We start from the raw sequence: 27,472 nt of genomic DNA, 5'->3' as shown, positions 1-27,472 counted from the left end.
TTATGACTAAAACATTCCTTCTCCCAAATATAAGGCCAATATTTTACAACTGCGCCCCCCCCCCCCCCCCCCCCCAGTTAGTAGTTAAAGGATCATTTTTTCTTTTGGGTGAATAAAATTTTCATGAAAAATGTTAGGGAAGGGGCAGGGTTGGAGGTGTCTTTAGAGATTTCACAGGTTTCTAAAGGGTCGAGAGCTTCTTGGGCAGAAGCTGATTTATCTGTAGCAGAATAAGTTTATGTCTAAGTTGTTCAGTCATATCAACTGTATCAGGTAACTGACTATTATGTAGATCACTTGCCAGTCATGTGATGGAACAAGACTTTAATCTGCCCTACCTGAATGATTCACTACACAAGTAATAACTTGGCCCATGGTAACTACTGAAGAAGTGTTGAGAAGGGAGGGTAGGAGAGAAGGGTGAATAGCAAATGGAATATTTCAACCAAGTACAGAGTTGAACAGAAACAAGGCTTTACACAAACCCACACAGTACACATTCAGAAATTTTAAGTCAAAACACAATAATACTGAGCGTTTTACTCACTGTCCACAGCAGACAGCAAATCTGCACATTTACTTTCAAGTTCTGCAATTCTTCTCTCTGCTTCAATTTGATATTCTTTGGCTTTCTCTCTCTCTTCCTCAGCTGATTTCTTAAAAAGGAAGAACGAAAACATATAAAGTCAATTCTGTGTTAGTTTTAATATACTATTAATTTCTTTTCATATGGTACAATGCCTTTTTTGTCAGTGACAGAAACTAAACCTTCAACAATTATTACATAAAAAACTAGTACACACATGAGGCTAGACAATGATGTATAAAGATGACTAATGATGGCAACAGCAGCAGTGTTAACTGTAACAGCAAGGAAATCATCTAAGCTATACTTGTGGTGACCCTTTTGTTCTAAAATAACAACATTTAATGTCATAATCTTCTGCAGAATATGTCACTTCTTCGTTTATAAACACCACTTTTAACTGCAACTGAACAACAACATTATTCTTAGAATATCAGCAACATCAGGAACCACAGACACACATAACCCATTACGCGACAATTAACTAGAGATGACAGTGCACTAGTACTCTCACAATGAATGTGATTGCTAAAAATATAGCATCATGAAAGAGGTGATGGTTTCTTCAACCCCAGTTTCACATATATTTTCAAAAAATGGAAAGAGAGAACAAAACTGTGCTAACTGATCTACAATTATACAAGCATAGAGATCATGTTAAGATGATCTCTGACTCTGGAGTAGTGAGGTTCAGATTCTCATCATACTGTTTGCAACTGACATTTCTCTTTACTTCATATGAAACCCTCAGAAAGTTCCCCGAACATGGTCAAAAGCAATCCCTTCCTTCACCTGTTGCCAGGACTTCAAACGCTGAAGGGTTTGCAGTTGTAATACTGGTCAGTTCTCATGCTGTAGACATCACAAGAAACGACATTTTTATGTTGGTGATTAATTGCTTACAAATAAGGTTCCCAGCTGTACCCAACAAAACTTATAATAAATCAAGTCACTCTCTGCCGCCCCTCCCCCAGCCATCTTCCTCTTATGCTTTACAGTTAATAATGAGGATGTTTGAGACACATTATTAGACTGGTTCAGATACATCTGATAAGCACTGAAAACCATTCCTCAAAAAAAACTGGATTGACTAGGTCATGAGATATTGCCCCTAAGTGTGTGTGTGTGTGTGTGTGTGATGTCATCCACTTGTGAGAGGCTTAGAATAGCATTATTATATCAACATCTTTGTTCTTAATTATTCTACTAAGGCTAAGCTATATTCATCAGACACACATGTGGCATAGTAATCTAACTTTACAAATTATTGAAATACTGCATGCTTTCAAAAAATACTGTCAAAAGAATGATTATTGCCAGTAAACTTACAACTGACTTTTTGTCTCATACTAATTATATTTTTAATAATCTGCATATTCCAAAGTTCACAGTCAAGTTTGGGTGTGCCGAGTAAAGGTGGGAGACCTCATTCATCTTTGGGAACTAGTTCACTCATGAGTGGCTCATACTAGGATCTATTCATCTTTCCTCACTCACTGTTCCATTTTTTTGTTTAATCATGTATTAATGCATATTTAAGTCATATTTTAATTTACTTTCAAATGGCCAGTAATTTAAATATTATTATATATATTAAATATTTTTATAAAAAATAATTCAGTATCTGTTAGTTAACATTTACATTTGTTAATATGTAAGGAATTTAAATAAAATTAAACTGAAGTTGTTTCTAGTAGGCATCAAACCAGTGGCCTTACAATTACCAAACTTTTTCACTATACACTTAGGTAATTGCATCTATGTTGTGTATATGGAGTTAGTTTGTACTGAGTGATTAGAATTAAAGTGCAGACACTCAAGGAGGTTCCGTGTGGGCTGTAATTATTGTATGGCATCAATACTTGGTAGATACGCTAATGTGTTAATGTTGAACCAATTAATGCTGAAAACAAATTAGTTCCACCTGTGACCACCAGGTGCAAATCTGACACTGTATATTGTTTGTATGATGTGCACACTGGCATCTGACAAGCCCTAACATGAGTGATCAGTATTGCTGTCAAGAAGAGAGGCCACGTGTTTAACCTAATTTATGTGAATGGTAGCAATGTCAGTGCTGCACTGAGAGAGAATCACTGAGGAGAGGCCCAATGACAGTAAACAGTTTAAAGAAGATAATGAAATAAGAAAGCATGGAAAAGCTTGATTCTGCGTCTGGAAGTTACTGACAAGATTGCTGTTCCCACAACTGACAATGCAGCACATGCCCCAGATAGTGCTAGTGATCGTGCATTGTCACCAGCGTCGTCCATCCCATAGTACACAGTAAAAGTTTTGTGGTCATTTTATACTGGTACCCATATAAAATTCAGAGGTGCAGCAACCATAATCTCATGAACAGTAGTAATGTTCTGATTTGCTCTTCAGATTCTGGTATGGATCAAAGTTGATGACATGTGGCTGGGCAATATTCTATGGAGTGACAAGGCACATTTTACACTAAGGTTGCATGAATATGTAGAACTGCTGAATTTGGGGTACTTTTAAACCATGTGTTTGCACTCACTGATGTGGATTCACAAGCGCCTTTATTCTCAGTCTGTTCTTCTTTGTAGAAAATACACCCAGAGGGCCTGCCAAGTGTAACATTATGTCGGCACATTATCAAAATGTACTTGTATGGCATATGATTCCTACTTTGGAACAGTGCAACTGTGTGCAATCCATTGTTTTCAAGTTAGAGGGGGCAAACAACTGATGTCACTTGCCCATGGAAACATCTGCTTAATGCAAGTTTCAATGAATGTGGTAGTTCCAGAAGTTTTCCAGATGCACGGCCTACAAGATCACCTGATCTGAATCCGTGTGCCTTTTGCCTCTGGTGAGATCTAAAAGAATCCATTTAACAGGGACACATTTGTTGTCTACCTCACCAGAAGGTCAGTATATATGAACATGTTGCTCAGATACCACCAGAACTATGTTGATAAAATAATTTTACAGATGTAGCATCTCATCTACATCTCCGGTACTTATATAGAACAAACTGTTTAAGCAGCTGTTAATAATAAAATGAATATTATACCCTTCTCATGTGTTTGACCTTTTCTGATCACATTCTGTACCCAATCCATTACACATGTAAGTGTTTCTATAAAATTTTCTTGTTTTCAGAACACCAGATCTGCACCTGGTTACGAGAATGGGAAGTTTTTTTCCCAAGCATAAATTGGTTCCACATTAACACATCAGAATATCTATCAAGTTTCACAATGACATTGTAATTAAGCCCACACTGATCTCTGTGAGTAGCTGCACTTTAATTGTAACCACCCAGTACTTGAAAGAGCTCTGAAATATTCCAACTTCAAGGCCAATTTATCGAGTTTTGGAAAATTGCATTGCACTGCTTTAGGAAATTGATGTCAGACCACTGGCCCTCAAATCTTTAAGTATGAAGAAACCTAAAATGGTTCAAATGGCTCTAAGCACTATGGGACTCAACATTGGAGGTCATCAGTCCCCTAGACTTAGAACTACTTAAACCTAACCAACCTAAGGACATCACACACATCCACGCCCGAGGTAGGATTTGAACCTGCGACCGTAGCGGCAGAACAGTTCCGGACTGAAGCGCCTAGAACCGCTGAGCCACAGTGGTCGGTTGAAGGAAACTGAAGAGGGCTTATCATATATACAGCAAACTCAAGTGTCACCGGAAATTTTAAAAAATTCATACTAAAAAGATGGTGACCTGAGCAAATTAAACACATTAGAATGAGCTCGAGATAGTCCAATCACCTTTCAAACTCTTCAAATGATTACCAACTGTGCCTCATGCACTGAAAAGTGAAAATGGTACAGGGAACCGTCTTGAGAAATTGACTTAATCTCATTTTAAAGTTTTATTTTTTTTATAAAACACACACACACACACACACACACACACACACACACACAAACTATTGTCATTAACAAATATTATTTGTTGCTGCCTGTGGACACTGAAGGGTGTCCACAAAGAAATATAAGTCAAAATTTCGAGAACAGTTTAAAACTGAATGAGAGTGGGCTAATGCAATGAATGAAATGATCTACAACTGAACAAAAGGAACTACAACTGAATGAAGAACAATGAAGCTGGAATAAGGAATGGATGACCACCCAAAACAGAATGAGATGGAGGCAGGAATGAGACTGACCTGAAGGGAACTGTGAATGACCATTCCTTATAAGTACTTCCTCAGGCCTTCCATTGAGTTTAGTGAACATTTACCTCACACTCGTTCGTTTGTGAAAGACCCACCTCTAGTATGGTGAGTGCAGACCTCAATTACTCACTGTCTATAAACTAAAATCAAACTGTGAACCAGGAAAGTTTCATGTTGCCAGAACAAGAAAAGGTACATGCTGCCATTTATAATAGTATAATTTCGCATTGCAAGTTCATTCCTACCATGTTCAGCAGATATGAATTCAGATTACATGTAAATAAAAAGGAGTGTCTGATCCCAAAATTTGTTCAAAATGATGTCTCCATCCCTGTTGGTTAAATTATCCAAAATTCTAACTGCCTCCATTATTACACTACCTTTGAAGTTAGACATTTGCACCATGGTGCAGTATATTCATATTTTATTTCAAGATCAACTGCAAGCCAGTGCTTAGCAACTGTTCTTTTAGTTACAATATTATGAAAAGGATAGTTGCTACTCACCATATAGCGGAGGTGCCGAGTTGCAGATAAGCACAACAAAAAGACTGTCACAAAATAAGCTTTCTGCCAACAAGGCCTTTGTCGAAAAGTCAGGCCAGACTACCAGAATCTGTCAAATACAGCCCAACATGTTTACTAGCATGTCAATGACATATTTGTAGTGAAATGGAGTGGATAAAATTTAAGAATACCTGCAGCATCCCTGCTCAATCAATCACTGTATAAAATTCACAAAGGAAATGTAGAAATAGGTTCAGTTAAATTTATATCTTGGTTAAGGGAAGAACAGATGGCTCACTGAGTCACAACATCCACAGAAAGTCCACCCACACCCAACTCTCTTAATGCTAAAAAATCACCAGTCTTCAAATACAAGCCTAGTCATAAGAAGAAAGCAAGAAAGATTAGGGTTTAACATCTTGTCAACAACGAGGCCATTAGAGATGGAGCACAAGATCGGATTGTTTAAAGAATCGTGAAAGAAATCAGCTTTGTCTTTTCAATGGAACTATTCTGGTGTTTGCCTGGAGCAATTTAAGTAAATCACAGAAAACCTAAATCATGACTATAGGCTAATCGTAGAATATTGATCTACACAGAACATTCAGTATCACACAGAGAAAGTCTCACCTATGGAATGCAACATCTGACATGTTTTCGATGATGTTAGTTAACTAGAACAAAAAGATAAGTGTGGCTTACAAGTCAACGAGATTTTCTGTAGAAACTGGCATGAAAGAAGATATAGCCAGAATCATAAAACAACCATGTGCTTGCAGAAGATTATGAGAACACTTGGAATACATGGTTCACAATGTATAGTAACACATGAATAAAACCAAAAGGTCAGTTATATTGTTTTAAAGATGATCTAAGTCTGTAAAACCTGGATAATTATGACATATCCTGTGATTAAGAATTTCATACATTTGAGAACCTACCTGTAGAACAAGATTTTTCATTACACTGTCCTAGAAGTTTAGTGTCTACACCAAACTGTTACTATCTTCAAATTTCATTTTATGATCACATGTGAGAATCCTTCAGTCATTTGTAACTTTGATGTTCATTACATCTTATGAACATCAAAGTTACAAATGACTGAAGGATTCTCACATGCGATCATGAAATGAAATTTGAAGATAGTAACTGTTTGGTGTAGACGCTAAACTTCTAGGACAGTGTAATGAAAAGATGGTCAAATCATAATGTTGGTTAATTTAACTAACAGTAATCAAGGCTCTAGTTTAATTAAAGCCTGGGATTCTAAGCTCTTAAATCTCACCAGAAGTCATATCAAGATGCAAGAAACACCTCTTCAGAGAACAAGCAAGAGAGCACACTGGTCAATACCAGGAAACAATCACTGCTGTAAAAGACAGCATGTGACATGGCTTGTCATATTCAAAATTTGGTTGAGAGTCCAGATTGCAAGCAACAGAGATCTAGGCTCTACACACTTAAAGATCACAGGTAGGGAACCTTCCTAAACACTGTGAAAAATACCAATGTTACCTCAGCTGTAACGGTAGATATTATTGATTTTGCTGACGGAACTTAAAAATCAAGTTATATTTTGGTTTTCTTTGTGAGAATATATTAAATTTTGTTTGCCGAACATATTCTTCAAGAACTTCTAGGGTGACCTGATGCCAAGGTCATTTCTTAAATAGCCAATGCAAGCAAGGATTTATGATCAAGAACTATCAAAAAATTGCAATCCTTACACACCAACTTTCTAAAACCATTGAATTAGCAATAAAAATGAATAAAATTTATAAAGCAGCAATGATGCAATAACAGCACAAACTTCAATCGAACAGAATTAAGGGCATAATTTGGTGCAAGTGACTCAACAAGCTAGCTAGAGACAACAATGATATATAAAAGGTCTCTTCTTTGTAACAGTGTGTATGCTAGAAGATTCAGGTACAACAATTTAACACTGTAAACTGAGAAGAAATGAAATGTGGTTCTCCAAATTTCATGGGAATTATTTTTCTTTCTTTATTGTTCTTCTATAGTTTTCTTACATTTCTTGAAAAACAAAAAGGGATTTTGTTTAACTCCATGCACTACTGCTCTCAGATTCTACACAACATAAACACTGTGTTTTAAAAATGCATCAACTGATGAACCTAACAGTGACTAGGCTATTTAAAACATAATATTAAGAAAAAATAAACACTAAGGCATATAAATGTGTGTTTGTAACTTTGTCACTTTCTTTCAAATAAATATTTTGTACAGTTTACAAATATAAATAACATAAAATGAAACAATAAAATTAATTTTTTTTGCAGTAGAAGACAAGAGTTTATTACCAGAAAGGAACACACACACACACACACACACACACACACACACACACACACACACAAAAGGCCACTGTTGTCTCCTAGCAATGAGTGCAATAGAGTGAGTGAGCGTGCACACGTGTGTGTGTGTGTGTGTGTGTGTGTGTGTGTGTGTGTGTGACAACATTTATACTACTTTATAAACATAAAGCATAAAAAGAGGTTCCACAGACACAGTATGGTATACAACATGTAAATAAATACATGGATATAATTATATATTACTAATAACTGTCAACACAACATACACAGAAGAAATCAGTGCATGAAAATATATAGCTCAGAAAATATAAAAATTGTTCACGTGATTACAACACAGGAAAAGCTTTAAAATCAGATAATAAAGAAAATAAAGTACGTGCAGTGGCTAAACATCTGGTACCCATATGTAATCACAAAAGTATAAACAGAAATATGACAACACAATGTAGGATTACAACAAAAAACAGAAAAAGGGAACCTCACAAATGTTTGAGTAGATTTACAGTTGATGTAAATGCATACATTCTGCCTCTCCCCCTTTCCTCAGCATTAAAGAGAGAGATACTCAAATATGTGTATATTCATGGGCTGTAACAAATATACTTTCCCTATGTGCTTATATTCAGACAGAAGCAAGAGCGTAAAGGATGCTTTGCAACAAAATGTTACAAATAATTTTGTAGCTTCAAATTGGTATTCCAATTTTGACTATACGATTTCTATTGTCCAAGACAAACACATCTACTAACAAAGTTCTTTTCACAATGCTGCACACCAATCACTTATTTTTAACACAGGAAAAAAAAAAAAACAATCTTACAAGTATACATATTAAACAAGCAACCATTCAGGTTTCTAATGGCATATATGTGACAGAAACATTGTTTTTCATTATAATGCAAACACAACTGACCCCCCCACAGTTACACACAGAATTATGACTGGTGAGACATGTTATTTGATGAGATTATTTGATAAGTCAGGGTAGCAGTGTCAAGCATTACATTTCACTTAGAAGTGCTACCACTGTTCAGCCCACTTCTATCTTCCAAAGTTGCAAAATTATTCTCTCCCTAACTGTTGTGAATTATTAAAGAGAAAAATTAAATCATATTTTTGTACATAATAAATGCTGAAGAGCAGAAAACATGTTTCTAGTGATTATGCAGGCAACAACATCACACGATATAAAGTGCATGTCTCTGAAGCCATATCAGATGATGACTAAAAATCAATACAAGATTTATTTTAAGCTATTGAGAGCACAATCAGAACTTGTATACAATATTGAAACAGATCATAAATGACACTAAGGTCAATGTTGACTGATTAGAAATAAATATTTCTCCATTCAAATTTATGCATCCTGAAACAAAAATGAAATGGTTTATCAACATTTCCCATGTTGTTTCCAAGCATTCCGTAAAAAGATAAAAATAAACTGTTTGGACTACACACTCATTCCTCAGAAACTACAGGCATTTCATCACAAGCAGCTTCTTGACATCCAGGATTTCTGAAACAGACATTTGTTCCTGGGAAAGTAAGTATGAATAGGAGAGGGCAAATGGAAATCAAAGACTAAATGAGCCTTATACTTTCTTCACTTGTTCCATTTTCTCATCTCTCTAAGTAACAGTATTTTGTTAATTCCTTAGTACATTTTAAAACTCATACTGCTTTATAAAAACAGTTTCTTCTTCTTCTTTTTACACATCTGGAATATCTCTTAACATTGCATTTTGGATGATCATATTGTTTCTAATAAAACTGTCAAGAGTCTCTTTTACTCCCTCTCACACCAGATGAAAGGTAAGACTGAAAACATGCAATTCCTTAATCTTTTTGGCACTGTTGTCAACTGTACTAAACGTGTACTGCTGCTGTTTTATGTCTACTAGCTAGCCATACAGGTATTAGCTATTTTCTTTTGATTTTGAATAGTCATATTAGGATTTGATAGGGCAGCTTACCAGTTCTTTGGTACTTCCTCCTGAAGGTCATAGCCTGGTAATTTACAAAGTAAAAATTGTCTATGTGCTTTCTGTGTCCGGTCTTACAAATGTATACAGCTTTGAGGGAAATGGAACTTCAGTATTCCACATACGGACAGGCACTGTCAAATTGAAGTACAGGCCATTTCAAAAAAGGTTCATCCAATTTCACAAGACAAAACTTGTACATGAATGAAGGTAGAAATGTGGAATGAATTTTAACTCATGCATAAGACCAAAAAGTCTTTATTTTCAAAAGAACCATTCACTTTTCACAAGTGTATATATTTTACATGGGTGCATGTACATATTTTTTACAGTTACATTCAAGAGCAAAGTTTTCATTTACCTTTCAACAAATATTCAGTGTGCCCTCCACTGGAAGCAAAACAAAAGGCAGACGTAGTCAAACTAATCTCACACTTTTGAGACCAAGTCTACAGTTACTGCATTCACTGCTGTTGCTGTAAGGCATTGCAGTTCACTTAAAGTAGTTGGTCGGAAGGAGAGCCACGGACATGGAATCTTCCAAAAACCCAACAAAAAATTACATACCATGAGATCATGTGACTTTGGATGGCAATAGTGCAATGCAAAATTGCCCCCTATGGTTGATCCACAGCTGAGGCAGCTCACTGTTAAAAAATGTTCTTACATGCAGGTGCCAGTGTAGCAGTCCTTCAGTCTGTCGAAAAATGAGGTTTTTTTTATACATGTTCTCACAACTGTGGAAATAGTCAAATCTTCAACATATCCAGGTACAGGATTCCTATAAGCACCTTTGCGCAACAGAGAAAAAAGAAGGGGTCATATTACACACTGTAGTTCCTCACCATCATGAAATGTTTGTAACAACTGAATTTGCATGTTTTGAAAAACATACACTGCCTCAAAACATGCTAACAGAGACATGTGGAATGGATAACTCTCAAGGGTCACAATGAGTAGATTTCTATGGACCACACAACAAAAAACTGTTGAATGCACTCTATGTCTTGAATGAGCACAGAGGTGACCTGTGGATTTCCCCCTTACATAAACAATCATTGACTTTAATTTGCTTGTACCACCACCGAAGGTTTTAAGCTGTAGGAGGTACAGCACCATTCTCTTGACAGAAATCATGCCACACAGTAGTAACCGAATTGCTTGCTGCCATCTCGACTAGATGCATACTGGGTAATGAACTAGTGAGCAAGATGCCATTACTGGCAACCATATAAACCAATAACTTGCAATTGATGCCGCCAAGGTGAATTAATAGTTTCAATGTGCAAGTTAAAATTCACCACAAGTTTCTATTTTCATTTGTCTTGTGAAAATAGATGAATCTTTTTGAAACACACACTACTGTACCAGAAATGTTCAAGAAGATATATATATATCCCCCCCCCCCCCCAGAAGTAATGGTTGTCATTGAGAGTACATATACAGCATTTGAGACTATTATATATATTCAATAAAATCTCACCCCCCCCCCCCCCCTGGAATATTACTTTTTCTAGCAGATGCCTCTCAAACACATGTAAGAACATGATACAACAGCAACAGTTCATCTGGTTTCTGGTGTGTTGTACTGTACGTATGACAAATATCGTGATACAATCTCCGAGTTACGGCGCTTAGTTTTTGTCTTTTACATCTACATCTACACTGAACAACTCACATTATGGTGTGTAGCATTGGTTACTTAATGTGGCACCCACTGATTTTTTCACAATCACACCATGATGCACCTCACCTATCCAATAGCATCTGCAATAGGAGCAAGATGAACATCTCCAAGATCCTAGTATGTACACAAGGCTGGCAAAAATTGGGAATTGACAGCAGTGAGATTTTCTGAGTAAATCTAAGTGTATATTGAAAGATTATGCTCATGGGAAATGTCGGTGGTGAATTTGTTGCAGTAGGCACGAAAATTCAAATCTGTGAAGATGGAAATTGAAGCTGCATGCAAGACTAAGATAGTATCACCATCAACAGTCTATATAAACTTATAATTAGATCCTTCTACCAAACATCGGACTCACCCACACATGCAACTGAAGACTTTAGAGAAAACTTCAGCTAGCTAGTACATGGGTTCTCCAATCATACTGTCATCACTGGAGGCAACTTCAAGGGCCAACAATCAACTGCAAAAATTACTGTTTTGTAAGTAGCATGACAGATATCCTGCAAACCAATACCATATGCTCCCTCTGAAAACTTCTTAAACAGATAGTTCTAAGGGGCATTCATGACAGGAACATATTACATCTAATGGCAACAGACAGACCTGATCTGTTCAAGGAAGTCCACACTGAAACTGGCACTGGTGACCTTGAGGAAGTTGAAGATAACACAGGATATGAAACTGAGATTACCAAAACAAAGCTCGAAATGCTACAATTCACTTTTACAAAGGAGAATACAGGAGTACCATCCTGCTTTAATTCTGAAATTATTGCAAAGATGTGTAATACAGATATTAGAGCCAGTGGTGGCAGGAAGCACTTAAGTTGGTAAAACAACAAGGCTCAGGACCCAATGGAATTCTTATCACGTTTGATACAGAATTTGCAGTGGGGTTAGCCTCTGTTTTAAACATTATATGCCATACGTAGATCTGCTAAACAATAAACTATGCCTAGTAACTGGAAGACTGTACAAGTCACATACATCTACAAGAAGGGCAGCGGAAGTGATCTACAAAATAATCATCCACATATCATTGATATTCATCTGTTGTAGACTCTTGGGACATATTTGGAGCTCGCTAGTAAAGAGATCTTTAACAGAATGACCTCCTCAGTGTCAATCAATATAGATTCCAAAAATATTTGTCCAGCAGAACTCATATCGTGCTTTTCTCATGTGACATCCTGAAGGCTATGAATAGAGGCAGTCCAGTGCACGAAGTAATCTTGACTTCTAAAAAGCATTTGATTCAGTATCATAAAATTCTTATTATAGAAGGTACAATTACAAGGGGTACCAAACAAAATTTATGACTGGACTGAGGACTTTTTGGTAGGGAGGAGGCTGCATTTTAGCATAGAAGTTATTTTAGGTGTACCCCAGAAAAGTGTATTGGGAAACTTGTTGTCCATAATATATGTCAATCACCTGGCTGACAATACAGAAAGTAGCTTCAGTTATCTATAATTAAGCATTAACTGATAAAGGCTGCACAAATAGTCAGTCAGACCTGTATAAGATTTTGAGGAGGTGCAAAGACTGGCAACTTACATTAAATGTTGAGAAATGTAAACTTGGGTATATCACAAAATGCAGAAGAAATACCCTACGATTACAAACATCAATGACACACAACTGGAATCTTATCAGCTCATACAAAACCTGAGTGTAATAATTTGTGAGGATATGAAAGGAAATTAACACGCTGGATAAGTATAGTTAAAGCAAGTGGCAGACTTTGGTTCATTGCTGGACACTGGGAAAATGCAAATGGTCTATAAGTTATAAACCCTCATGCAACCCATTGTAGAATATTCACCAGTAGTGTAGGACTCTTATCAGCCAGCAGTAATGGGAGATGTTCAATGTAAACAAAGAAGGGTAGAATGAATGATTGCAATCCCCAGAAGAGCATTGACCGAAATTCTGAAAAACCTGAACTGGCAGATGGCTGAAGATAGGTATCACCTATCACGCAACAGCTCAGTTACAAAATTTCAAGAACCAGTGTTAAATGAGGAATCTATGAATACATTACATCTTTCTATGTACCACTCTCACTGGGACTGTGATGACAAGATTTGACTAATTACATCATGCATAGACATTTAAGCTGTCATTCTTTACACGCTACATAAACAAATGGATTGGGAGATTGGTACAATATACTGTACGTTCATATTTCTTCACTAGACGACAGTGCAGAAATGTTGTGAATGCCTCCCACTAGTCAAGGGGCACTGAATCAACCTGGGAAGTGCTATTCACTGCTTTCTGGCTCTCCTTGACAAATACATGGCACAAGGTACCCTGATCTAAGTACTTCACAGTGATTTGCAGACTAGATGTAAATGAAGACTTTCTGGCTTGCTAGAAAAATACAATGCATCATTCTTCTTTTGATCTTCCTTATCTCTGGTACTAATTCTACTTCATAAGGATTCCAGATTGTTGAGCAGTCTTCAGGAATCACTTTTTGAAGGTTTCTGTAAGCTCTCTCTTCCTCGAGTGAAACTCATTTGCTTAAGATTCTTCAAATGAATCTGTCAGATGGCCTGTCTTTCTTACAAATAATTGTATGTTGTCATTCCACTTTAAATAGCTGCAGCCACATACTCCCACATAAGATACTCTTTATTGTGATTGATCACCATCTGTGTAGACAAATAATAATGGGATGTTTCTGCCTCTTATGTGTGATAACCTTCATCTGTTTGTGTGGAGGATCAACTGCCAACCCCCGTATCAAGTGTTGAATCTTGCAGGACTGTGCACAATGTGCTACAATTTTCAAGCACTGTATATTATCTGTGCACACAAACAACACTGTGGAGCTTCCAATGTTATCCACCTAGTCATTTATGTATACTGTGAATAACGACAGTTATATAACACTCCTTGGGGAACACCCCAAGCTACTTTCACACCTTCTGATTTCCTCCCATAAAAACTGTGTGCTGAGTACCATTTGCTAGAAAGCCTTCAATCAAATTATAAAGTTGGTTCAATATTCCGTAAGTTCATCTCTCTTCTCTGGAAGACTGTGCAGGGATGTACCAAATATCTTCCAGAAGCCAAGGGATACTGAATCAACCTAGGTAGATCACTGTCGTCTGGATGTCACAAACACACACAACATCCTAGCTTCCCAGGATCACTGTTTAGGAGCTTTATCTAGAGCAGATTTTTGAGCTCCAAAAATCTGAAAAGACATAAGCATGAAATGTTACATACTCAAAACAAGACCAACAGTGATATAGATCTATAGTTAAAGCTGTTTGTATGACAACCTTCATTCAAAATGAAAATTATTTAATTTTTTTTCCTCGTAACTTTGACACTTCATTCCTTTGGCATTGTAACTGAACATCCGCTGGAAGAGGTTCAATTTCTTATACAGAATCAGTTTCCATTCAGTCTTACATGTATCCGATCAGATTCAGATCCCTTTCCTAGACTGAACTATTTTACAACATTTTCTGATCAGGTAGCTCATTTTATGTAATTTTGTGTTTGAGTGGTGATTGCAAAAAGTCACTGTAGTATTACATTTTTCAGAGAAACAATTTCATAAAACTGAAGTATAAAATTTGGCTTTCTTTCTAAGTGCTTTAGTTTTGTTGCCAGTAATATCACTGAGTGACTGAGTAGATGACTGATCTATTTATTGACCTTATGTATGAAGAAAACTTCCAATACCTCACATGTGGTTTTGCTCACCTTATGGTCAGTTTGCATTTGTTCTGCATTTGTTTGTCAACAAAGCTTCAGCTTCACTGAAGTATTTGCTGAAGGTCTCTACTTACATGGAAACTATATAACAAGGCTACTGAATTACAGCAAGTCTACCATTCCTCACAACCTATCTTACAATATGTATACCTCAGGCACACTGTAAAACACTCTTGACCATTACCCATTTACATTCCACATTTTCAGTCTCTGAGATCAGCATTTTATGTTAACTGCTCAAGTAAATTTCAACCATTTCTTGTTATAATCACTAACAGAAATATTTTGACACCTTTTGTGACAGTCATTTCAGCAACAGTAGTAACTGATGCTATAAGAACTATATGGTCACTGTTTCACACCTCCCATTAACTAAACAAAAAGTTCAGGCCTATTTACAATCTGAAATTCTAAGCTATGTAATTACATTAATCTCCCAGTCTATAGCTGGCAAGATGAAATTTCCCCCTAATGCCACAGCATGAGAACGGAAATTTGTGTGTGACATTCTCAAAGTCTTCCCAGAAAATTCTACCCTACAGCTCCTGATCCAAATGGCATATAAAGTGTCAAACTTTGATGCTACCTTTGATGCTAACCTTCACCCAAATTATTTCACAGCTGACATCTGAAACACCCTCATCAGAGTGATAGAATTCCTTACAGTTACAAATATGCTGCAACCACTGCTGTCTGCTATTTTGTAGCAATTTGTATTCTAAAGAGAATTTAAAATTGCAATTCTTTTCGCTTCTCATTTCAGCCAACTTTCTGCTCCTAACACTATGCGGGTATTTGTTACTGTTGATAATTAAGATCAGTACTGGGACCTTATCAGTTAACTAGTTCTTATTTTTAACTGCAGAGATGAGTCTTCCTCTGTACGATAAATGTGATCAATTTAATTCCCTGTTCTGAATCATCATTTCTTTTCCTTATGCTTCTTCCCCACATCAGTGCAGGGTCACAATGATCATTAATGGATTTGGCACAGTTAGTTTAAGAGGTGTCCAGATGCCCTTCCTGTCATCACCCCATTACCCCCTGGGATGGAAAATGTTATGCCAAATTACCGCATGAAGTGTTATTTAGGTGAAAGTGAGAGTAATTTTGTGAATTAACTGAGGTGGCAGGACTTGGATATCAGTCTGGTTTTCACCTAGTGGGATATGGGAAACCATGTGGAAATCACATCCAGACTAGATGGCATGCCAACTCTCATTGTTACGACCCCAGGTTGATTTGATCCAGGGTAAGAGCATCTTTCTATCCTGGAAGTGGCGCTGTAAAATGTACGGTTATCTGGGAGGGTCATTTATTCCCAACTCTGAAGATAGCACATAACTGATAATTGGGCCTATTCAGAACTTTCTATAACCTCAATAACCCAGCTGTACATATCACATATTCTGCTACTCAAGTAGTTGCTACCTATGTGTAACACATACCTGACATACTGATGGTGCCCTACAATTCTCCACCTGATAGAGGTTGAGACATCAAACTGAGTTTTTTGCAGACTCATATGTGCCTATGGTTTAAGCCTTCCACCTGCCTCCAAACCAGAACTGAGATGGGCAATAGCCACTGGAACAATCTCATCCACATATGTGATGAAACTCTCTAGAAAACTCAATAAATGAATACTGGCTATTACCTGCTTACCAATTAACTATGGATTCAAAGTAAAGTAACAATGTAGAAAATATTTTTGAAATGCAATAGTGCCTCCCTTTTTCAATGCCACATTTTTAAGCTGACTGATAAGCTGTCTGAAGTAGATCGAAGGCCCCAAACCACCTACAAATAGACAGTTAAGTACATATTAGTTTTAGTTCAAAATCTCTCTAGAAGTTTGACGAGAAATATGTTCTTGCCTACTACTCCATTTGAAAGCAATATTTTATCTGCAGACTCTAAAAATAACCCCAAAAAATTCTGTTGGTATGTAAAATCTATGAACGCTACAAATAATTCAATACCTTCTCTTGCTGACAGTATGGGTAATGTAACGGATGATGGTAAACAGAAGGCCGAAATTCTAAACCTAGCTTTCAAAAACACATTTATGGTAGAGGACTGCAGCACCATTCCCCCTTTCAATTATTGAACAAATGCAAGGATAGCTGACAGAGTTTAGTGTATCTGGGGTTGTAAAACAGTTAAGATCTTTAGATGCCAGGAAGGCATCTGACCCAGACGGTATCTCCATAAGATTTTATGTTGACTATGCTACAAATATAGCACCATTCTTGTCCATCATCTATCAGGGATCACTGGAACAGCGGAAAGTTCCATGGGACTGGAAGAAAGACCAGGTCATAAAATCTATAAAAAGGATAGAAAATCGGATGCACATTATTACCGGCCAATTTCACTGACATCGATTTGTTGTAGAATCATGGAACATATTTTGTGTTCAGACATAATGACCTTTATAGACTGAGAAGCTCATCTGCAGTAAAACCAGCACATTTTTAGAAAACAGTGGTCATGCGAGACACAGCTGGCCCTCTTTCTGCATGATATACAACAGGCTCTAGATACCGGCTCCCAGGTTGATGCCATATTCCTCGACTTTCAAAAGGCGTTCGACTCAGTTCCACACTGTCACTTGCTCCAAAAAGTGCGCACTCACGGCCTATCAGATGACATATGCAGTTGGATAGGAAGTTTTTAACAGACAGGGTGTATACGTGGACAAGGGAAAAAAATTCCCGGATTTTTCCCGGTTACAAATACGCTTTCTCCCAGGTGAAAATACACTTTTTCTGTGTTAGGTGACAGTAGGCTCTTCCTCGGCACTATAAAACTCATCAATCCTTTGAATGTTTATGTTTTACATACTGATGTAGAATTTTCCGGGACTTTAGAAAACGAAACTCGGGGAAAAACACGTTTTGAAAGACCTTTGATGTGTAGCAACATGTACACTGCATATTTTCGTATTACGAAGGTATAAATCTGAATTCCAGCAAACACAGCATGTCACTTTCTGAAGCATTGAAATCGAGATTGTGATGCTCTTTTGTAAGCCAGTCATAGCTCATGTCACGTGATCTCGCCAGCTGATGACAGCATAGGACAAGTGATGCAGTCAGTCAAAAGCAAGATCACTCCTAAGTAGCGCGAACACACAAGTAAGGAAAGTTAATCGTTTACATTAATATACATAGCATTCACATAAGAAAATTAATAAAATGGAAGAGAAGCTAAGCTTCCACTATAAATTTGATCTTTTTTGCGCATGTTACACTTTAAGATGCATCACACAAATGTACCAGTAAATTTTTAATAGCGATTAAATGTCTGATCTTCTGGGCTCGAAATTCTTCTGAAGGGTCGTCCTCAAAGAATTGATTTTTAAATGAGAGTCAAACACTTTGTCATTTAAGAAATTCATTGTACATTCTCGCATGTAGTTCATCTTGCGTAGACGAAAATTTACTCTGAATGTAAAGCTTTTCAAACCACGAATCACAACATTTTTCCGTGACCTGTTGCCAGAGAGCGCCAGATAACGGGCATCACCGCACTTGCGCAGCTACGATGACGCAGGAAATCCAATGTTCCTACGTGTAAAACATTAAAAGATCGTACATTATGAGATAAAAGAAACAAGACATCAGAGGATACTTCAAGAGCATCGGAATTTCGTGAACCATGCTAAAATGCATAACTCGGCTTAAAGTGCACATTCGTACGTCCAGATTCGGATGCAAATTTTCTTGGAGTACCAGTACTGTATTATCTCATGTTTGGTTCTTTATTATTGCATAATGTCATGCGTGCACGTGAAATGCAGCGAACAGTGGAAACTAGCCAACAGTGTGAAATTAAACACTTTGTTTCAAATAAATTGACTGCCTCAGCAGAAAAGATTTAATAAAAGCCAAATCTCTTTAGCAAACCGACAAAAATAACTTCATTGTTCTGCAAGGCGATTAATGCTTGACTGTCAGAAAGGTGGACATAAAATCTGAAACTAATAACATATTTTAGCCTTCCGTGATTATTCGAATGTTTATAATTCATTTGGTAGCTCCCGGCCACAAAAATCCGTTTTGTTTTCATTTAACGTGAGAGCAAGAAACAAGGAGGAAACAAAAAAACCACTGAACATAAACAGAGGTCACGTGGAGACGACCCACCTCCCCACCACAACTCAGACTGTTCTGTGCATCAGCCCCAGATCTACGATATTTCCGAACCGGGACGATACAAGATAGTGGCACCCAGCCACACTTCTGTAACCAGAAGCAACTGCGCATGCCCAAGAGCCTGCAAGCAACTGCTCAAACGAATCTAATTTAAACAGTTGTCATGTCACACTCATCTGAGTCAATTTGTTGTTATGAAGCATTGCACAGTCTTTCTAAAGCATCTGACACACTTTGCTGTTGGCATACGCTCGTCTGAGCACTGTGTTTAGTAGTTGTTTATGGCGCATTTCCTTTGCAACTTAAGTTTCATTTCAGTTTTCTTTTTTTCTCTCGTTCATGTTTTGTTGCTGCAGAATTATACTGCAGTAGCGGGACACGGTAATATCCTTTGAGTATTGGTTCTTACCAGCCAAAATCACAAAAATTTAACTGAATACTACAACAATGAAAAATTCCCAGAATTCTAAACAATTCCCGGGTTTTTCCTAGATGAAAAAATTCTCAGTTTTTTCCCGGATCTCCCAGTTGTCCCGGGTCGTATACACCCTGACAGACTAAGACCGGTATGTCATCCTGAATGGGGAGACTTCAACAGAAACAAGCGTAACATCAGATGTGCCCCAGGGCAGCATAATAGGTCTGCTGCTTTTTACGATTTACATAAACGATCTGGTTGATGGTATTGACAGCAGCATCAGACTGTTTGCCAAGATGCTCTAGTATACAGGAAAGTAGTATCACACGAAAGTTGTGAACAAATCAATGAGGATTTGCAGAAAATAAATGCATGGTATAATGACTGGCAGGATAGCAATATTAGTAATTGTAACCTACTGCGTATAACAAAGCGAAAAATACCCATTCATGTACAAGTACAAAATAAATGCCCAGTCTTTGGAAGTGGTAACATCTGTCAAGTATATGGATGTGACTATTCGAATTGCTCTCAAATGGAACAGTCAGATTACACAAGTAACGGGAAAGGTGAACTCTAGATTGCAGTTTATTGATAGAATCCTGAAGCAATGTAGTCCTTCAGCAAAGGAAATTGCTTACAATACTTTAGATCGTCCAGTCTTAGAGTACTGTTCGTCTGTATGGGACTCTTACAGTTGGGTCTGATTCAAGAGATTGAGAAGGTCCAAAGAAGAATGGCAAGATTCGTGACTGGTACATTTAGCCATCGCGAGAGCATTACAAATCTCATAGAAAGTTTGAAGTGAGACACACTTGCAGATAGACAAGAAGCTAAACGGAAGGGGCTGCTCACTAAATTCCAAAATCCGATTTTCGCCGAGGATGTAGAGCATATATTATTACCACCAACTTTCAAATCACGCAATGATCACCATTCAAAAATAAGGGAAATTAGAGCTCATACTGAGGCATTCAGACAGTTGTTTTTCCCTCGTGCGATCCATGAGTGGAACAGAAAGGAGGGGTTGTGGGGGGGATATGACTTTGGCGCAAATAGTGCCCTCCATCACATACCGCTTGGTGGCTATTGGAGTATATATGTACATGTAGATGTAGACGTAGATTTGCAAGAAAGAGATTACTACAGCATAGACTCTAATCTGTTGCTAAAAGCTTCTAAAACACACTCCCATCAGAACTGGTGAAAGGACTTCCATTGTCACATTTGGTACAGTATTCGGTTACCATCAATTGCATATCTGAAGTGAGAGCAATTATGTGCAAGTTTTTATGATTTAAAAAGAACTGTTGAGTGTAAATCAGTACCCTGAATGGTTAAATTTGGCATCTTTCCAAAAAGGGCTACAGATGGAAGATTATGGCTTAACATTCCATCAAAGATCATGAGAGAGAGAGAGAGAGAGAGAGAGAGAGAGAGAGAGAGAGAGAGCGCACACAAGCTCGCATTGGGGGAACATGAGGAAGAAAATCAGTTGACCATTATCAAAAGGAGACATTCCAGTTCCTTCTCTTTCACTGCTGAGGACTTAAACTGGTCTCACAAAATTAAAACACACAAGACATTCTCTTTATGGAGATCAGTCTGGAAGCTTAGCAACAACAAATTTTAAAAAATGTATTTTGTCTTCAGCTAATGAAAGAAGAGTATGTCTGCTGCATTTAAAAATAAGTTAAATGTACCCTTGATATAGGATTAACAGTTATATCTAAGCTCTTAAATAAAGGTTCACATATCAGGAAGTGTTGTGTAATGTCTTGTAGAACACCGCTTCAGTGTAGCAAAAGCACATAGCTCACTTCAGACACTTTGCAGAAGCATGTGCCTAGAAGTTTCCCCCACTCAGTATCACACAGTGCGCATTCACTGTGTGGGGGGCAATAGGTGTGTGGCCATGCCATGCATCTAGGAAAATACTGACTCTATACAGCTTCATCACGACATACGTGCACTAATGGGCCCAGAAAGTGTTGGAAATCATTTATAATAAGAATTTCTTAGTAGCTGCCAATTTCCAATGTTTTCCATGGAAAAGCTCAATGCTGTATACCTGATATTTATCAAGCATCAACACTGCAAATGAGTATGATTGTGTGTAATGAAATGTAAAGTGATACTCAAACACTGAATGTTAGTGAAAGTCACTAATTTATCTACGGAAATCTAAATTTTTGTAAATGAAAGCTGATTAAAATGGTCTATTTTGTTTATAAGTAACAAAAAACTTCAATCCAGCTACACTGTAGGCTCTCAAGTAAATCATGCAAATGAACTAATAGGACTCTCATTACAGTTGATAATATCAACTGTAATACAGCATAGAGGAAGGAAGCTCAACATGTAATGGTAAGGAGAGATGGGCATTATTCGAATAAATTTCTATCTGCAAAATTATTCGAATCAATACATCATTCAAACAAATTTACCCACAAATAAATTATTTATATGTAAAATAACAAAAAACATAGAATGCTACCGTATTTTCTTTGTTTACTTCTTCTGCAGTTCTCTATAACTAGTGTGTGTCTCCTTGGCTCACTGCAGTTTCTATTTGATAAAAATGTTATTAACACTTTGTATAGAAATGTGCTGCAGTGGCTCAGTAGATTAAATTCCAGACTACAAAACTAGAGGTTTGGAGTTTGATCCCCATTGGTCCTCCAATTTTCTCTGTTACTTATCACTTCTTTCACCACTACCAATGAAAAAAATACCAAGTCAAGTTGCACCATGTTTTGGATTGCAAGTTGAAATGTTAGGTTCCCCTCTAAGTGGCTGTATAAGTCAGTTCAGAGGTAGGCGGAAGTCCAGGGCACACCACTGTACTTAGTAAAGCACTTCAGTATTCAAAAAAATCTTCCGTTTTAGCACTGCTTTGCTGCGTAACAAATGTAAAAATACTTACAGGTGGATGCCCTTGGCCATTACACTATTGAACATGCTTCAATTCGTGTCTGCACCTGTCTGTGCTCCACCCCTCCTCCTCCTCTACTGACATGTGCAAAAACTCTACGTAAGCAGTCAAACACTGGAATGTAAATTAATTATGTTTGTAGTGCTACAAAATGAGAACCAAGAATGAACTTGGTGGCTCGCAATGGCTAACATCAATACAAAGTCTCCTCAAATATTTAGGGTATGCTACTGAACATTCAAAGCCATTCAAAAACATTTTAGACTTTTCTCAAAGAAAGCTCTCCATTAGAAAATGGAATTTTTTTTTTATGCGACATGCATCTATGCAGTCACACAGAGCTTTGAGACCTAATTCCCCAAGAGACACTAGGTTTGTGTACGTACAAGAGTTCATATATTGTAGCAAATTAGTAACTTTTTTAACAAGAAAGTGTCAAGAGATGATTGGAGGACTTTTCTACCTTTTTACACCAACTGCAATTATTGCAGCAGTGTATTACCCACAGTTTAAAAAAAAAGTTCACCTGCATTGCTGTCCATGACCACAGGAGGCTTACAAAAAACTACACACACATAATAAGCAATGAAATATCAAAGAAGTTGGTCAGGAGTTTCAAATGATGTTATGTGATAAAAAGAAAATATTATTCTAAACATAGTTTGGGGGATGAATATAATGTAGAAATCACAATGAATTATTTGCAAAAACTATTGTGGATTTGATGATTTCTCGGTTTTTACTGAAGATGATTGTATCAACTACCATAAATAAACACGATTTCAGGAGAGAGAACCCACCAATAAAGAATAAATATGAAAATTTTGTTGCCACAATTACAATTTTGGTTTTTTAGGTGAATCAGTGTTAAATTAGTTGTGAAGGATACAAAAGTAACTACAGTATGTTGCACATGATTAAACACAATTAAAAGGTGTTAGAAATAATAACCCACTGTTTCACCATGAACATTTTATTGAAAATTAAAATACAGTGGTGGTACAAAAACTAAACAATTATTCCAAAGAAATGTTTAAACAACAAAACCATTACTAACTACAGAAAATTACGATGTTTCAATACTACAAAATAAAAAGGAACTAGAGAACAGAATTTAAAAAAAAATTAAATGATTTTTAGCCAAAAGAACCTGCTAAACTAAATTGTAACATTCAAAAAAAAAATATATATATATTTCTTTTTGTAGTTTTAAAAATGAGAAAATATGTATGACAATGTGAAAGCCTATTGCCTTCTCCTTTTTTCATCTTCAGAAATGACAAGTAAATTTCTAATACTGGACATGCATTACATAATCATTATTTTAATGAGTTTTTCATTAAAATATTAAACACTTTAAACAAAAAATGAAATGAGAAATAAATAACTCTTGTAAAGTGTTTACTTGATACTATTTTGACTCTTACTTATGTGTAAATAATAGCACATTCTGTCATATGTAAGCAAAAGTTTTCAGTTATTTAACACTGAAAATATGTTGTTAATGTAGATTAGTGGCCCAACCACAACCCTGAGTAGCATAACAAAAACTGTCACAGATACATACGTAGATTCAGAAACAAAATCGAAAGATATCCATGGAAGGAAGACAAAGAAAAGGATGGCAAGTCAATCACAGATAAAAGAATCAGGGTTTTTGAGCGATATTTGCAAGATCATAATCTACTCTTCCTTTTACAACAATGCATTCAAAAATGTGAACAATGAGTCTGTTAACACATCATGTATAATAAACACTGAAGTAGTGCAAATTTGTTAACTCCAATGACAGAATTTTCCCCTGACAGAATTTTTGTGAACTAATAAGCAGTGCAGCTATGAACAGAGAAGAGAGAGGCTGAAGTAGTAGTACCCAACTAATGAGCAATACTCATGAGAGGAAGAGAGAGTGAAAACTGCTAAAAATTCATCCATGTTTGGGAAGAATCTGACTCAAAGTGGGACTTATAAAGATGTGATGAGTAAATGGATGATAATGAAGGACAAAAACAACAAACACCTCATACTACAGCTGGCAACAGTTACAAAGTGATCAAAGAGAACAGGATGTTAAGATGAAGAGAAAAAGAATGAAAAATTGGAAAAAGATGACTGCCACAGCACAAAGACTGTATAAATACATATTGGTGCACCAAGATAACAGTAGAGATGTACCACAAAATAAAGTATGATGCTAATAGTTTAGACCAAGTAAAACTGTTTACGGGTGTGTGTGTGTGTGTAGAGGGGGAGATGGGGGAGGGGAGGGAGATGGGGGAGGGGGAGGGGAGAGGGGAGGGAGATGGGGGAGGGGAGAGGGGAGGGAGATGGGGGAGGGGGAGGGGAGAGGGGAGGGAGATGGGGGAGGGGGAGGGGAGGGAGATGGGGGAGGGGAGGTGGAGGGAGGGGAAGGGGAGGGGAGGGAGGGGAAGGGGGAGGGAGGGGAAGGGGAGGGAGGGGAAGGGGAGGGAGGGGGGGAGAGAGAGAGGAAACTATGATACTGAAACTAAAGAGAACCAAAAATATGAGAAACTGTAAGCAGTAAATGTCAATAATAGGAGAACTAGAACCTAGACTGTTCATGCAGGGACAGACAGTTCCATGTTTACTAAATCAATCTGCAAAAAGGCTTCACCAACAGGATTCTAGTGGAGGGGGGTAAGCAAGTAGAATGGTGTAATAATAGTATATCACACTGATTTCTACACAGTTTTGTTCAGAAAACAGAAAGTAACTGCAAGGCATCACAAGTACTAGAGGGATAAAGTGGGGAAAAAGGAAGTGCATTAAAGGAGCAGTAATAAAAGGAATAATAAATATGTGGAGCAGGAAACAAGAGAGTGGTGAGTGCAAAAAACCAGGGGTGAAAACAGCAATATGTTAACAGTGATAGATTTGCATTAAGCAAGCCAACAGAACTACATGAATTAGAAATGTAGTCCAGAATGAGTTCCCATCTGGTACCATGTGTGACATTCAAATAAAATTTGTGAAATATTCTCACAAGCTTCGCTGCTGCGCCACGAGGCATGTTCTACTGCAAAGTACAAATACTGAGAACAAAATCAGTGTTATGATCTATCTGTCTTGGTTGTGACTGGATGGTGAGTAGTCCAAGTGTAATTTTTATAGTGCTTCTAAACAGCTCCACTGTCATACAGGTGCTTCTGCAAATAGTTCATTTGCTGAAGAATCATGTATTAACAGTAAGAATGGCATCAGTAGTGAAAACGATAGAATGTGATACACACTTACTGCATCAATAGTCATAACCCGACAAGCAAGGGAGCTGGAAGACATTCAGCCACTTCACGGTTTTTGATGGCGTCACTTTTAGAAACAAAAGAATGTTAGTATGTGTGCACTCTATTTTTGTTGCCTTTTTTTTTATTTTGATTCATTTCTTTCTACCATTCTTAATTTCATTTTCCTGTTGAAAAAAGTTACAACTTCGGAAATACTTGTCTCCTTTCACATAAATGTATTACTTCTCATGTGCTTTAGCATTTCCTTAATTGTGTTTAATATCAAACCCTGTGCCTCTCACAACGTAAGTTCTGAATGTTACAGCTACTATCAGTTTTCAACTTTTTTGAACAAAATGTTCCCATGTTGTTCTTTGCTTTCTTCCTTGAAGCAACCAAAGGAGAAATTCTTCTTAAAAACCCAAAATTGTCACATTCTCTGTCTTAGTGTTAGCTTTACTACGCCCCAATAATTTATATATGAATACTTAAGTTGGTGCTTCGACCATGTCTTCATATATGGTATGCAGAATACCACCATTCATAAAATTGATAATAGGTTATCAACAGCAACCTAGCTCTATTCAGTATTAATGTGATTAAAAAGTCTGAGGAATAATAAGAAGAAGTTACAGAAATGTCAATGTAAATATCATTACAAGATTGCAATATACTTTAAATCACTATCTGTTTTTAACACACAAATTAATTTAAACCATTATTCTTCGATTACTAAAATTACTACTCTGGGATTAAACAACTGAGTGAGAAACAAAATATTTTACAAACTAGTTCTCAAGTTTAGGTGAAGGGGGAAGGGGGGGGGGGGAGTAGCATAGCAAGGAGCAGCATGGAGGACAGGAATGTCAATATATATGCAAAACGTAGGCCAACAGCTCTTGCATCACTGCCAATAGCCAAAACTCACCAGAGGATCAAAATCCTCCAACAGAATGGATGTTGGGACATCCCCTCTAACTACATGTGAATACTGACACTTCTTCCCCTTTTAACACAGATTCCTTGAACAGTGGAAGAAATCTACTGAGAATAGCACTTTCAACACCACATATTTGTACGATTATTATACTGCCTGTTCTCCACATGTAAAATTTGGTCCAAGTTTTTATACTTTTGTCAGTAAGTTCTTATCACACCCACCACAAGTGGAATGGATTCTAATACAACTTTAGAAATCCATTCATTAGGTTGGCCATGTGGTTCACATTTTGCTTTTTATGGGTCCTCTGATTCTTTTAACTAATTGTTTTAAACACTCTTCCTTTTTTCAATAAAATAGCTACATCACGGCATATTTAGACTTCAGGACAATCCCATCAAGTCTTTAGCATATTTACTCTGAAACAAGAATAATTAAAATTTAATCACTATATCAGAACTACAAAGAGTAACTAAATATAATTCTTTAATCACGATCAAATACATGGAGGAGAATGATGAACTAACTACACATAACACTAAGCTGTGGAGCTTGTTACTGCACATTTCACCAACATCTATTTGATGTTTAACAGAGGATGTGACCTAAGCTGAATTAGAGCAGAAAAAAAATCAAGAAAGTTAAGCACAAAAGTGGGTTGCATAACTGAGTGCAAATAACACAAATGATAAGAAGTACTTTCAAGTGAGAAGTAATAAAATTAACACTTAATGGAGTCGTCCTGCAAATAAATACTGTGAC

General features: G+C 37.0%; 1 protein-coding gene across 3 annotated transcripts in view; it reads right to left on the bottom strand.

The window, feature by feature from the left end:
- LOC126258401 (golgin subfamily A member 1) overlaps positions 1–27,472 on the bottom strand; it is a 139,743-nt gene that overhangs the window by 30,152 nt on the left and 82,119 nt on the right. For all 3 annotated transcript variants that reach the window (XM_049955641.1, XM_049955642.1, XM_049955643.1), the window contains one exon: positions 548–656. In XM_049955641.1, coding sequence (XP_049811598.1) covers positions 548–656 — 109 coding nt within the window. The remainder of the gene's footprint in view (positions 1–547; positions 657–27,472) is intronic.

This window comes from Schistocerca nitens, chromosome 1 (genome assembly GCF_023898315.1).
Source record: "Schistocerca nitens isolate TAMUIC-IGC-003100 chromosome 1, iqSchNite1.1, whole genome shotgun sequence".
NCBI classification, from domain to species: domain Eukaryota; kingdom Metazoa; phylum Arthropoda; class Insecta; order Orthoptera; family Acrididae; genus Schistocerca; species Schistocerca nitens.
Note: the sequence above shows the minus strand (reverse complement) of the source record. Positions and strands in the feature narration are given on the sequence as shown.